The sequence below is a fragment of the Colobus angolensis genome, unplaced genomic scaffold, assembly GCF_000951035.1.
Source record: "Colobus angolensis palliatus isolate OR3802 unplaced genomic scaffold, Cang.pa_1.0 Scaffold13, whole genome shotgun sequence".
In the NCBI taxonomy this organism is placed as follows: Eukaryota; Metazoa; Chordata; class Mammalia; order Primates; family Cercopithecidae; genus Colobus; species Colobus angolensis.
The window spans coordinates 9,366,336-9,379,545 of NW_012114252.1; the positions used below are offsets into that span (position 1 = coordinate 9,366,336).

The 13,210-nt window shown below is 44.4% G+C and overlaps 1 protein-coding gene across 3 annotated transcripts in view; it reads right to left on the minus strand.

The window, feature by feature from the left end:
• DOCK9 (dedicator of cytokinesis 9) overlaps positions 1-13,210 on the minus strand; it is a 195,795-nt gene that overhangs the window by 85,613 nt on the left and 96,972 nt on the right. For all 3 annotated transcript variants that reach the window (XM_011933819.1, XM_011933818.1, XM_011933817.1), the window contains exons 22-27: positions 12,636-12,722; positions 11,870-11,959; positions 10,724-10,839; positions 10,387-10,456; positions 9,379-9,504; positions 8,724-8,795 (exon numbers count right to left, since the gene is read on the minus strand). In XM_011933819.1, coding sequence (XP_011789209.1) covers positions 8,724-8,795; positions 9,379-9,504; positions 10,387-10,456; positions 10,724-10,839; positions 11,870-11,959; positions 12,636-12,722 — 561 coding nt within the window. The remainder of the gene's footprint in view (positions 1-8,723; positions 8,796-9,378; positions 9,505-10,386; positions 10,457-10,723; positions 10,840-11,869; positions 11,960-12,635; positions 12,723-13,210) is intronic.

Sequence of the window (13,210 nt, forward strand, 5' to 3'; positions counted from 1 at the left end):
GAAGCAGACAAACCCAACTATAGAATGACATTTTCGAGACACCTGGGGAAAACTGAATGTAGACTGGATGTTAGATGATAATAAAGAAGTTTTGCTAATTTTGTGTGGTGTGATAATGTTGGTGGTTATATCTTTTTAAAAGGCTTATCTGTTAGAGATGACATGCTAAAGTGTCTAAGATGGAGTGAGAAAATATCTGGGAACGGCTTTAAAAACACTATAAGGTAAAAATGTGAGGGTGGGTATGTATCAAGCAAGGGCAGTAGAACACTGGCAAGTGGGGAGGCCAATCCTTCTCCTTCTGCACTTATTAGAAAATATAGTAAAATGTTTGTATTAAAAAGAAAGAATACATGGAGAAGAATGATGGATAATTTACATACCAACCCATCATTAGTGTTGTTCAGTGACTAGGCAATGACAACTCATGCCTTTGAAGGCTGAAATGAAGTTCTCCCTGCAGAGGCAAATAGCTGTTGTGAAGAGTCCTAATTGGCAATAAAACAGACTAAAGCCTTTTTACGAGGTGTGATACACATTTCTAAAGACCTAAGCAATAGAATGTTTTTATGGAGATTACTGCAAACTGAAATAGAAGAGGAAAATCTAAGATGATGCTCAGGTAGTGAGTACCTGATAGGGGCCTGGAGAAGAGGATGCTGAGACACTAGGGACTTCTCAGCCAAACCAACCCCAGCTCCCTGCCATGTCCTGCTGGAGGATCTCTTGCCGTGCGCTGCGCTGCACCACAGCATCTCTTTCCGTCCTGGTACCACCTGACAGGTGCTGCCTGTGTGGGGTCAGCCTGCCCAGCACATGTCCTCACAAGATCAGCCTCTCCAGTCACATGCTAGGTGCCATGCCCCCATCCTCTGCAAGCCACACTTCTGTGCTGCCCACTGGCTGCTCAGCGCCTACTAACTGACCCCTTGACTGAATGGGATCTCTCTGAAGACCCGCACCCAGCCTGGCTGTGGAGGCCCCCGTGGACGCTGAGGTTAACAGTCAGACCTTCGCAGAGGCCCAGGATGGGCTACTCCCTGCCCTACAGGTCATCTGCTCTCCCACAGCCGTGCTGCCCAATCATTGCTTCATGGGTGAGGACTTCGGAATGGTCTTCAAATGTTCACTTCTTTGTTCTGCACCGTGTTCTTCCACTCTCTGGTGTGGTTCAGAGGCCTCTCCTCTATGGGCTATTTTACTGCTTTCCGAGGTAAATAAGACTTTTAATTAAGAAACTTCCCCTTTGTGGCTTAGCAAACAACAAACATAATAGGGCTGAGAAGAAATTTACCAATGACATTTCTGTGCATTCTGGTTACTCCCCTTTATCAAGATCTCTATGTTATTTCCTCTTTCTCTCATTTTCTTCTACAACTTGTTTTTTTTTGTTTTGTTTTTTGTGCTTTTGTTCTGTTTTGTTTTTGAGACAAGGTCTCAGTCTGTCACCCAGGCTGGAGTGCAGTGGCACAATCACAGCTCACTGTAGCCTCATCCTCCTGGGCTCAAGCGATCCTCTCACCTCAGTCTCCTGAGTAGCGGGGTAACAGGCATGTGTCACCATGCCCAGCTAATTTTGTTCACCTTTTTCAGAGGTGAGGTCTCACTATGTTGCTCAGGCTGGTCTTGAACTCCTGGGCTCAAGCAATTCTCCCAGCTGGGCCTCCCAAGTGCTGGGATTACAGATGTGAGCCATTGCGCCCAGTCTACAAACTCCATTCTTCCTACCTTCTCATCATTTTCATTCCCAAAAATCAGCATGTTTACCTCACTCTCTGCCCTGCTGACACAATGAGAATGGCACCTCACATCTTCAGTTGCAGGTAACATAGTTAACTCCTGGCCCCACCACTATGCTGTGGAATCTACAGCTGCATTTGTAACAAAGCCACCCGTGCCTCCATGCCTCACATGGCTGCTCCCTGCCAGTGACTAAGGGTGGCAAGGAAGCTGCAGCAGGCTTGTTGCTGGGGGATGTGGGACTCCGTGATGATTGAGGAGGAGGCTTGAGGCCTCTCCAGTGCCTTGCTCACCTCTATTACTTAGAGTTCCACTGTGGACCAAGATGCTTCCTTCCTTCTCTCTCTTCTTAACATTAAGTCACACACGCACTTTTCCCCAGAGAAAAGCTTAGGCTTATGGTTTCAGCACATTGGTACTCACAAATCTATTTCTTTAGTTCTGTCTGTTCTCTTTCCTGTCCAAGGCTGAACCTTCACCTGCCAACTGGAAATGTGTTTGGCTGTGCCTCGGCCCCTTGTGGAACAATGGCTGGTGACTTCCCAGTATCTGTTCTCTCTTCCCTCTCATGGTAATAGAACCTCAACTTTTAACTAGGTTCATGGATACCCAAAGTAAAGACTACATTTACCAGCATCCCTTGCAGCTAGGTACAGTCATGGCTAACTCTAGCCAATACAATAGCAGTGGCAGTGATGTGGCAGTGCAACTTCTGGGTCATATCCTTAAAGGGAAAGGTGCATCTTCCCCTCCCTACTGGCTCCAGCATGGATGTGGTGGTGAACCCAGTTAGATCAAAAGGAGGAGCAGCACTCCAGGGGACAAACAAGATAGAGGCCTCTCATAACTGTGGAACAGAAGCCTCTTATGAGCTTGGGTTTTTCAAGTAAAAAGAAATAAACTTTTACTTTCCTGTTTAACTCCCTGTTACTTCAGGTCTCTGTCATAGCCACTGAACCCGCAGCCCTAAGCATATGACATCCCAAGCCAAGCTCATAACCTTGCATCTTTCCTGGTAAACCAAGTCCTCTACTCTACTGCCTCTCTCAAAAGCTCCTTCTTCTATGATCTCACGCTGAATATCTAGGTGGCCTTTCTTCCCCCACTCAAATCCGACCTTACTGTGCTCTGTTTCGTTTCAGTTAGGTTTACTGAGGTATAATTTACATACCATAAAATTCCAACTTGGAAAGTCTACAGTTTGATGAGTCTTGACAAGTGAATATGACTGTAACTATCACCACAGTCAAGAAGAGAAAGTACATCTGCTGTCCCCATCCCCACCTCCAGTCCTGGGCAACCACTGGGCTGCTCTGTGCTCTGTAGTTTTCCTTTTTCCATAACGTCATATACAGGATATGGACCCAAATGGTATGTAGTCTTTTGGGTCTAACTTCTTTCAGTTCACAGAATGCTTTTGAGATCCAACCATGCTATTGCATGACTCACTACTTTGTGCCGTTTTATTACTAAGTAGTGTTCTATTGTGTGGAGTTATCACAATTTGTCTATACATTTACCAGCTGATGGACATTTGGGTTGTTTCCAGTTTTTTATTATTATGAATAAAGCTACTGTGGACATTTGCATTTAGGCCTTTACATGGATACATCTTTCATTTCTCTTCAGCAGGTATTTAGAGGTGGCACTGCAGGGCTGAATGAATGGTTCTGTCCGAATAATCTCCCTTACTCATTCATAATGCTCTCCATCCTCATCCCCAATCCCACCTGATCCCCCCAATGCCAGATCTTCATCAGCATCACCATAAAATGCCATTTCATATTATTGCAGTTAGAGAGCTAAAAAAAAAAAAAGTCAAAATTTAAAATGTCTGGTGAATCTGTTCCATATGCTATTTATACTTCAGGGGATAAGCAGACTTATTGATATGAAAGTTTCCAAGCCACTCTGCTAATCTTTATATTCTCTGTCATCTTGCCACTCCTACTAAGAACCTACTCTGCCTCTCTAGGTCTCGACCAATTCGTCTGCTGCTTGGCTGCACAGCTCCCCATAATCTCATCTTTGTTTCTGAGCTAATCTTGTTTTTTAATCTTTCCCCTCTAATTTCAATCTATCCAGCCTGAACTCTGCCCCAGAGGCCTTACCTGGGCCTGAGCTATTTCCTCTGCCTGGTACTCATTCTCCTATCCCTAGATTGTGGTATCCTGCAAGGCCCAGGTAAAGTTCCACCTGTATCCCCACCTAAATCTATGATTCTTGAAGCTCACATATACACCTTCCTGCACTCTGCTCTTAAAAGTTCCAAGCTGAATGTCTTCTTTCTCCAATGACTAGGTCAGCTTCAAGGTTAAGGGTTCACTCTCAACTCCATTTGCATTTTTCCTCAATGCTTTGGACATTACAAACAACTGTTCAAAACACTTGAGGGTGACGTATGCATATTAACATTCTACCTATCACATTCGCATAGTGTTTACAAATTTGGTTAAGGGGAAGTCCAAAGAGTCCATTTAGACTACGAGCCATACCCTCCTTCTTTCACTTTATTCTTTTCTTGTTCAATTAAGCTAGAAAATGGTCGGAGGTTAAACAAGCAATACTTAAGGGCATATATTCACCCTACCCTATGCTAGGTTTTCTAATCTCCTTTCTTCCAGTATACCTGTGGAATGCCAGCAATGTGTTTCACTCCGTGTGGGAGGAAAGGAAATGCAAAAGGAGTCTGCTGAAATTACAGCTGCTAAATATACATGGTGGAAAAGAAACACCGACAAACTGTTGACCACAGGGGCAGAGAGTGGGGAGACGACTCCTCCACAGACCTTGATGATGTCTGCTTTACATTTTTCTCAAATGTCACCTGTAACTTCCAAGCACATGTCACCTGTGAAACTAGAGTCTGGCACAGTCATACACAATCCATCCATACTCTGCAGGTCCATCTGCTGTAGTAAGAAAATTACTTATTTTAGATGCTAATTCCAAGGGGCTCTGATTCACACCCTTCCTCAGTAATGTAACAATGTAGAGTTTGGTTGGTTGGGGACAAGAAGGTGGCCACTTCCACCCTCAGCAGGAGTGCGGCACTGGAAGTAAGCATACGCTGTGCCATGTCCCTCCATGTAAATATGCATTGAATGGACTCACTCAACTACCACCAAGAAGGACACAAATTGTACACTGAAAGCATCAGCTTAATACACAATATGCATGTGTAGATATCCTTGGGTAGAACACTTTAATCGGCACTGAAAGCATTATCTGGCTCTTATGAATCCAGAGCCCAGGTGCTCCTACAACACTGGTGTGTGCCTCATCATGGCACTTTAAGAAAGACTCCCCTGGCTGGGCACGGTGGCTCACACTTGTAATCCCAGCACTTTAGGAGGCCAAGGTGGGTGGATCACCTGAAGTCAGGAGTTTGAGACCAGCCTGGCCAACATGGTGAAACCCTGTCTCTATTAAAAATATAAAATTAGCTGGGCGTGGTGACGCATGCCTGTAATCTCAGCTACTTGGGAGGCTAAGGCAGGAGAAACGCTTGAACCCAGGAGGTGGAGGTTGCAGTGCGCCCAGATTGCACCACAGCACGCCAGCCTGGGCAACAAGAGCAAAAAATATTAAGGTCAGAAAAAATTAATAATTGTGGCCTAAAAATATTAAAAACCCTAAGGGGATGAGATCAAAGTTTTGGAAATCACAAATGGTATAGGAATGGCGAATATTCATAAATTCAGAAGACTAAAACAAGGAATTAGGACATAAAATGCTTCAGATGTAAATAAGACAGACGCAAAAACAGCTAATTCAAACACAAAACTCATTACTCTTAAGATATGAGACACACTGAATGAAGGCTTTAGGAAAACGTCAGAGGAGTTCTCAGCTCAACAGTGTGTGATGAGGGCAAAGAACAGCAGGGTGGCTGCAGGGCCAGGGAAGCAGAGGCCAGAGGGGAAGGCTCTCAAAGCGAAAATGCTGAACCCTCCAAGGTGGTAAGCAGGTGTTTGTGAATCTCTTTTTATAGTAAATTATGTTACGGTTAAGCTTTCTCCTTTGGGATACCAGTGTTTCCTCTTAAGCACTTTTAAAAAAAACTCTCTGAATATTGTTTTAGGGCCAAGATGTAATTAACTTAGAGAAAAGGTTGTGCATGGTAGCATTTGAGTGGTTTGTGTTAAGTTCCAAAAACAAATCATTTCCCGGAGCAGAGGTGTTGACAAATCATGTTAAAAGGCCGGAAATGGCAGCACCCCTAGGAGAGACCCATTGGGACTCTGCCACAAGTTCTTGGCTCTGCTCCGTTGTGTGACCCTGGGCAGGTCACTTCACAGTCTACACTTCTGTCTCCACCTCTGTGAGGCAGGGGAGGAGCTGGAACAGAAGATACGTTTCAGGTCATGACCACCCTTAAAGAGCTTTGGTTTAATTTGACATCTTGAGAACAAACATATGTAAGCAAATTCCTTTACTTATTTTCTAACGCAATTCTCAGAAAGGTGTCATTGGCGCTGGATTTTGAGTATCTTAAGTGTTCGTGACCTCCCTGACCATCTCTCACATGGTCTTCCTTGCAGTCATAAGGCAGAAAAGCCTTATGTTCATATAGTTCCCTGAACTGTGGTGCTGGGTCTCAAGCTTTCGCTAACACAACTCTCTCCACCTAGTCCTCACTCTCCTTCTTCACCTAGCCAACTCCTGTTTACTCATCAGAACCCACTGCAATGGACGCCTCTTCCAGGTGGTCTTCCCAGATTCCCCACACTCCTGAGCACGTTGTGCCTATCTCTTCAGAGCACTCGTCATGAAGTAGGGCAGCCACTGAACGAAATGTACACTTTCCCACCTGAACTCCTCGAGAGCACAAATGATGATGCATTGAACTTTGTAATCCTTGGCGCCACAAATATGGTAGGGGCTCAATGAATAGTTGCGGAATGAATTGGTTATATTTTGAATATAATCAAGTTACCACTGCTTTGAAGGGATGACATTTATTTAGAGCCAAAAATAATAAAAAATCCACTGGCGCCTTGTTACAGGCTGAACTGTGCCCCCCTCAAATTCATGTGTTGAAGTCCTAACCCCTAATACTTCCAAATATGACTGCACTTTGGGCCGAGGTTTTAAAAGAGGTGATAAAGGTAACGTGAGGTCATTAGGGTGGTTCTTAATCCAGTATGACTGGTGTCCGCATAAGAAGAGATTAGGACACAGACACGCACAGAAGGCGGCATCTACAAGCCAAGGAGAGAGGCCTCAGAAGAAACCAGCCACATGCACAGCTTGACTCAGGACTTTCAGCATCTCAATTGTTATAAAATAAATTTCTATTGTTTAAGCCACCCAGTCTGTGGTACTTTATTATGGCAACCCTAGCAAACGAACACAGGCTATAATCCTATTCTGTATATAACATAAAAACATATATATAATTTACTATTATTACCAGTTTTAAGTGTACAGTTCAGTGGTAATAAACACATTCATAATCTTTTTCTCCCCCATCACCTCCTCCCTTTCTTTCCCAGTCTCTGGTAACCACCAATCTATCTTCATCCAATCTACTTTTTTAGCTCCCACATATCAGTGAGACAACATTTTTTAACAGAAAAGTAATATATCTACATGATGTGTGTGTCTGTGTGCATGTGCACACACACTTCGCTGCGTACTGCCAAGCAGACAATCTGCTAGATTTTTCCTTGGCAGGCTGCTCTGGCATGATTTAGATGGAGCATTTCTCCACAGAAGGCAGGGCCCACTTCCATCTGGCATCTCCCTATGCACTAAAATCAGAAGCTTTAAACTGGATTCAAGAGAGAGAGAGAGAGAGAGAAAAGAAAAGGAGAAACCACCTGGCCAGGCCCAGTGTCTGCTTTATGGAAAGAAAAGGAGGGCTTTAGGTCTGAACCATCAACCTTCTGCCAGCAAAATCTAGCATGCTTTCCAAGGCTTCCTCGGAGAGCTCAGATCCCTTGTGCAGGAGGCCTAGATTCTGCCCCTCCCTCCCTATCCCCTCTCCTGCCTACGAGGATTGCAGCACAAGTGTTCATTGTGAGACAGTGCCCAGCACCACCCGCTCCCTGCACAAGCTCCTTCTGTAATACTTCAACCGGACTCTGCCTCCAAACAGCGACATTACTTCACTGTCACAAGAACAACTCCAGGACTCTGCAGGTCTCAGAGGAGCCCTGGAAACTTTAAAATGAGAAAGTGACATTGCCACTTCTGTTTACTGCATTGGAACTTTATAGAAACTTACCTACCTTGAGCCTCAGAGAGCCTGAGGTGGCCAACCACACCTCAACAGGCACCAGTCCCGACACAAGACCAGTCAGTCATCTCAGGGCTGAGCCCAGTGGGAACCAGGGAAAGCAGGGGGGACCCACGGTCAGAAAGGAACACACGTCCAGGCTTCACCGCAAGGGGACGCTGGGGCAGGGAAAAAATTTGAGGCTGCGCATTTGCCCCAACGAGATGGATGATCTCAGAGTCTATTGATTGATTGGTTTTGGAGAACATTAGATTGGTGAGATACTCCCATCTAAGACCCTGATAAATGTCTACGATGGTCCAGACATTACCCTTAATAAATGCTGGGTAATGACACTTTAAATTTATGCTGAAACCACAATTTACATTTCAACAAACATGAAGATTTCTAAGCTAGTCAAAGGAAAAGACATATTTTTCTTTGGGTTAATAACTAAGTGATTTCAGGAATACAGCCTTTGGGGCCAGACTGGACTCAAAACCTGGCTGCTCCACTCACTGGTAGCATGACCTTGAGCAAGTAACTCAAGCATGCTGGCCTCAGTTTCCCCAACTATAAAATAGGTAAGAACAGCACTTCCTTCACTGGGCTGTTATGAAGCTAAAATGATTTATTACTTGTAAAGCACTTAGAACAGTCCGGTAACTGGCACAGAGAAAGCATGAAGAAACGTTAGCTACAAACCAACGAAAGATATTTTTTTCCACTAAGAAGACAAGCTTCACTTGAAATAACATACCTTAACTTTGGAGTTCTCTATCAAATGCTGAGCCATGGATTTGATCAGTACATCAAAGAAAAACCATGAATACTAAAAGAAAAAAGAACAGGACCCAGTAAGAACAACAAATTAGCAGGTGAGACGTGAACTCTCTCAGGCTGACAATGTTACTGACACAAAGCAGGTGTGACCCTAACACAACTGCACCTCTTGGGACATGATCAGAGCCAAGAGGAGAACGGCAGACGTCTTCTGCTTGCACAAGTTCAGCAACAAAGAGCTGCGTCCTGCCGGGAAACTGGACGCCTGTGCTCAGCGTGGCACAACCAGCAGGGGGCCCTGCGGGGTTACGGGCGTCGTCTTTCCCCTTTACTGACCTCTGCTTGGTGACACCTGTCGTTAGTATCGCTAAGTCAGTGACCTTCATCATTGATTTGAACATAATGACTATTAATTCTCAAGAGCCAATGAAACTCTGAACACAGTGATGCTTTGCAGCTCTTCTCTCAAGACACAATCAGAAAAGCTGGTATCAGAGAACAAACTCTGCTACCCCTTTTTAGGGGGTGATGATTGTCTCTAAGAGCACTCAGAAAGGCTGTATTGATCAGGCTGTGGGGTGAATTGCTGTTAATCAGTTTCAATCGGAGCCACACTGACTCTCCTGACATACCTTCAGTAGTTTGTTGCTGGTGAGGAAATCAGCAGAAGGCTTGAGAATTGTGGTCATGGATTTGGTCAGTTCTTCGTGCACTGTCTTGTATTCGGAGGCAACGTATGGTTCAGCCTTATACGCATACTTTGAAGAAAAGGGAAAGAGACTTTAATGCACTGGCTCTCCAAGGTGGGCTGAAAGCTTGAGAGATTCCCAAGAATGGAAATCAGGGACTGAGGGACAATCTCATTTGTGGGAGAGGAAGGTGTGGATACAAAGATGGGAAGGGTGAGTGTCATGTGATAAAAAGGAGTCCAGGATGTCTTCAAGAAACTATGTGAGTCATCCGACCCAGTCACATCAGTGACCAGCCAGCCCGTAACTCCACCTGTGCCAGGGACTTCAAGGAATGTGTGGCACAGCAATAGATGACTGATATCCTCAAGGACCAGAACTTTACTTTGAAAATTATCCCATAGTTGTAATTTACAAAGGTATTTAATACTAAACAGAATATGTGCAACTGTTTAGAATAGTAACTGCCACTCTACTTACTGGATGTCATATATAAATAAATAACTTGTTGATGTTTATCCTAACAACATCTCTTGCTGTCCCACAGAGTCATCTGATTTGACTGTAGCCAGAGCTAACCTTCCTATCTGGGAGAAGCAGTTTTGCTGGAAATTTTAGGTGGAAAAAAAAAAAATGAAGACAACTAACTTTACCAGAGGCCTAGGCAAGAACAACTTAAAATTCTTCTTTAAACTCCTGCACTGAGTCATATTATTTGGAAAACCCATTAAAAGAAATGTAATTGAAGGAATGGAATTAAGTAAATTAATGAATGGCTGCCCCTCTTTGCACCTCCCCTATTCAGGTACAAGCGTTGGCTATGAGGAATAGAAGAGAAAACATAAGTTACAAGTACCTCCCCAAATAACCAGGCTTGTGAAAAAATAAGTCCTTAGAAGGAAAATTGGAGCACCACAGATGTAAGTGATCAGAACAGTGTGTTTTACATACCTTAACATATGACCTCAAGTGGCTCTCCAATCCTTCCTCATGGCACTGGGCAACCACATGAATAATGACCCTACACACCACAGGAGTGAATAAAGCAATGAATATGTAAAAATGGAAACATTTCATTATTATCACAGCAGTAGTAGAACAATGATGATGCCATTGGCACTTAGGAAACAAGGAGACAAGGAATTAGATGGGGTCCTTACATACGAGATCAAAGACATTTCTTAAATATAATGTTCAGCACATAGTAGCATCCCAGCTAAGCATGACTGTGCTCCAGATGTGGACAGACTGGAAGTGAGGAAAAGCATCCATCCATCCACCTCCTTACCGAGTCACGTTAACCGCGACTTCTTCCTGCGTGGCTCTGGTGAGGACTCGGAACAGCTGGTTTAGGATAGTGGGCAAGAAGGCGATCATCACGTGGCCTTCCATCGCGTGCAGACTCTATGGACACGGAATGGCACAGTTCATGTTATCCCTCTAAAAGTAAACCAGCCCAAAGTCATTTCCACTCTGTTCCAAATAAGGATGGAAGAACTCCCTCTGAAACAAAGGGAAGGCTGTGGTGGGCAGAATGTCCCCAGAGGCGTCTGTGTCTTAGTCCACCTGTGAAGACGTCACATGGCCCAGAGGAGGTAAGGCTGCTAGTCGGGCCTCACGATAGGGATTATCCAGGTGGGCCCATGGAATTGCAAAGGGCCATAAGCTGGATGAGGGAGGCAGAAGGGGATAGGAGTCAGAGGCAGCTGGGATGGAGGAAGCAGGGTCAGAGAGACGCTGTGCAGCTGTCTTTGAGATGGAGGGAGGGGCCACAAGCAATCACACATAAAAACTTCACTGTTTATGTGGATATGTATTCCATTTTCTTTCTTAAACCAAACAAATTTCTATCCCATTTCTCATATTTCTTCTTTTGTCCCCATGCCCTTTTAGCTATTTCCCCTTTCCAAAATGCTCCCCACAACCACGTTCTGATGAAGCTCCCCCAGACAAACCCTGCCTGGCTCTTGCTGCTTAGACACTCCAGGAACCCCTTGCACAAAGCTGGGACTGGTTCTGTGCATTATTTCTTTATTTGATTTGTCTGCCTAGCATGCAGTCACCAAGTTTATAGTATCTCCTACAATGAACTAGAAGTTCCCTAAGGATGAGGACTGAAGTCGCTGCTTCTGTGCCCATCATTGTGCTTGGTATCCAGGGAGGTCCGTCTCAAGTGAGGGGTTTTCCATGCATGAGAAACAGTATGTTTTAGAGACCCTGCCTTGAGCAAAGGATACCTGGGCCTAGGACACAGGCAGGAGTGGTGCCGTTCCTAGGTCCACTCCTTGCCACTATCTAAACCTCACAGAAGCTACGGATGTGAGACATCCAGGTAAGAGCTTCCAAGAGGTGAGAACAACACTCACCACCAAAGAGAAAACCCAGCCTACACCAAACTCATTCAAAAGGGGATATTAAGAAAGCCATCTGATACCTTAAGGTACTTTACAAGTTCGTTTCCTAAGGCTTGGGCTCCAGATTCGGTTTTCTGACAGTACTGGAAAAAATTATGTAAATGCTGATCCTGCGGTGGGGAAAAAGGAAAAGAAGAAGAAAGTCTATTAGTATACATTCTGTGGAAATAGAAGCATTTGTTTCTTGAAGCATGCTTTTTTGCTGTCTTTGTTGTTGTTGCTGTTGTTGCTGTTTTTTAGAGATAGAGTCTTCCTCTTTCGCCCTGGCTGGGGTGCAGTGGCACGACCACGGCTCACTGCAGCCTTGACCTCCCAGCCTCCTGCAATCCCGCCACCTTAGCCTCCTAGGTAGCTGCGACTACAGGCACACATCACCATGCCTGGCTAATTTTTGTATTTTTGCAGAGACAAGGTTTTGCCATGTTGGCCAGGCTGTTCTCAAACCCCTGGGCTCAAGTGATCTGCCCACCTTGGCCCCCCAAAATGCAAGGATTACAGGTGTGAGCCACTGTGCCCAGCTTCATCTTATTAAGACAAAAATTGATCATGTACAAATAATAACATCAAGAAGATCCTCCCACAAAAGAGGAAATCTGTTGGAAAATGATGCTTGTTCTAGTCATTTATATGAATACATACGAGCACCTCAGTTGTACTTTCTTTAGAAAAAGACCTATAGAGTAAAAAAATAGTACTATAACACATTAGGATTTTTTTTCTTCTTGCAAAATGGTGCAAACTTAGTCACAGAGCAGCCACTGCTAATTTTATTGAAGGAGCACGTACCTGAGTATACACTGTAGAAACCAGATGAGTGGAAATTTTCAGCAGTGGCTTGCCTCCATCTACCCATTTAATTTCCGGACCATAATGCTAAAAAAAATATGGAGGGAACAATATCTCTACAGATTAGTTACTTTGGCTCTAACATGATTATCAATGAGGGTAATGACGAGGGACTGAAAGAGGGCCCAGAGAACTTGAGTGACTTGGCAACTGCGTCGGGCCCACAGCAGGAATGCAGATGATACACATTTCTGTCCCCTTTCTTCCCCCAAAGTACAATGCTTTTATTACTGGATTTTCTAAGTTATCGTTTCTGTTTCTTGCAGCTGTGTGAGTTATTGTTCATTTGCGAGGAAAAGAATCCTACTATACCAGTATCTGAACCCAACTTGAGCTCAGGATTCTGAAGGAGACAGTAAAAGGTGCCAGATAAAGCAAACAGCACAATATGCAGGCCTGGCATGGGCAAAGGGTCAATCGTCTGCTCACACTAACTTCAACTTTTGAAACCTCAGTTTTTCTGTCATGCTCAATTATACAAGTTATTCTTCTTTGGGAAAATGTAACTATTTGTC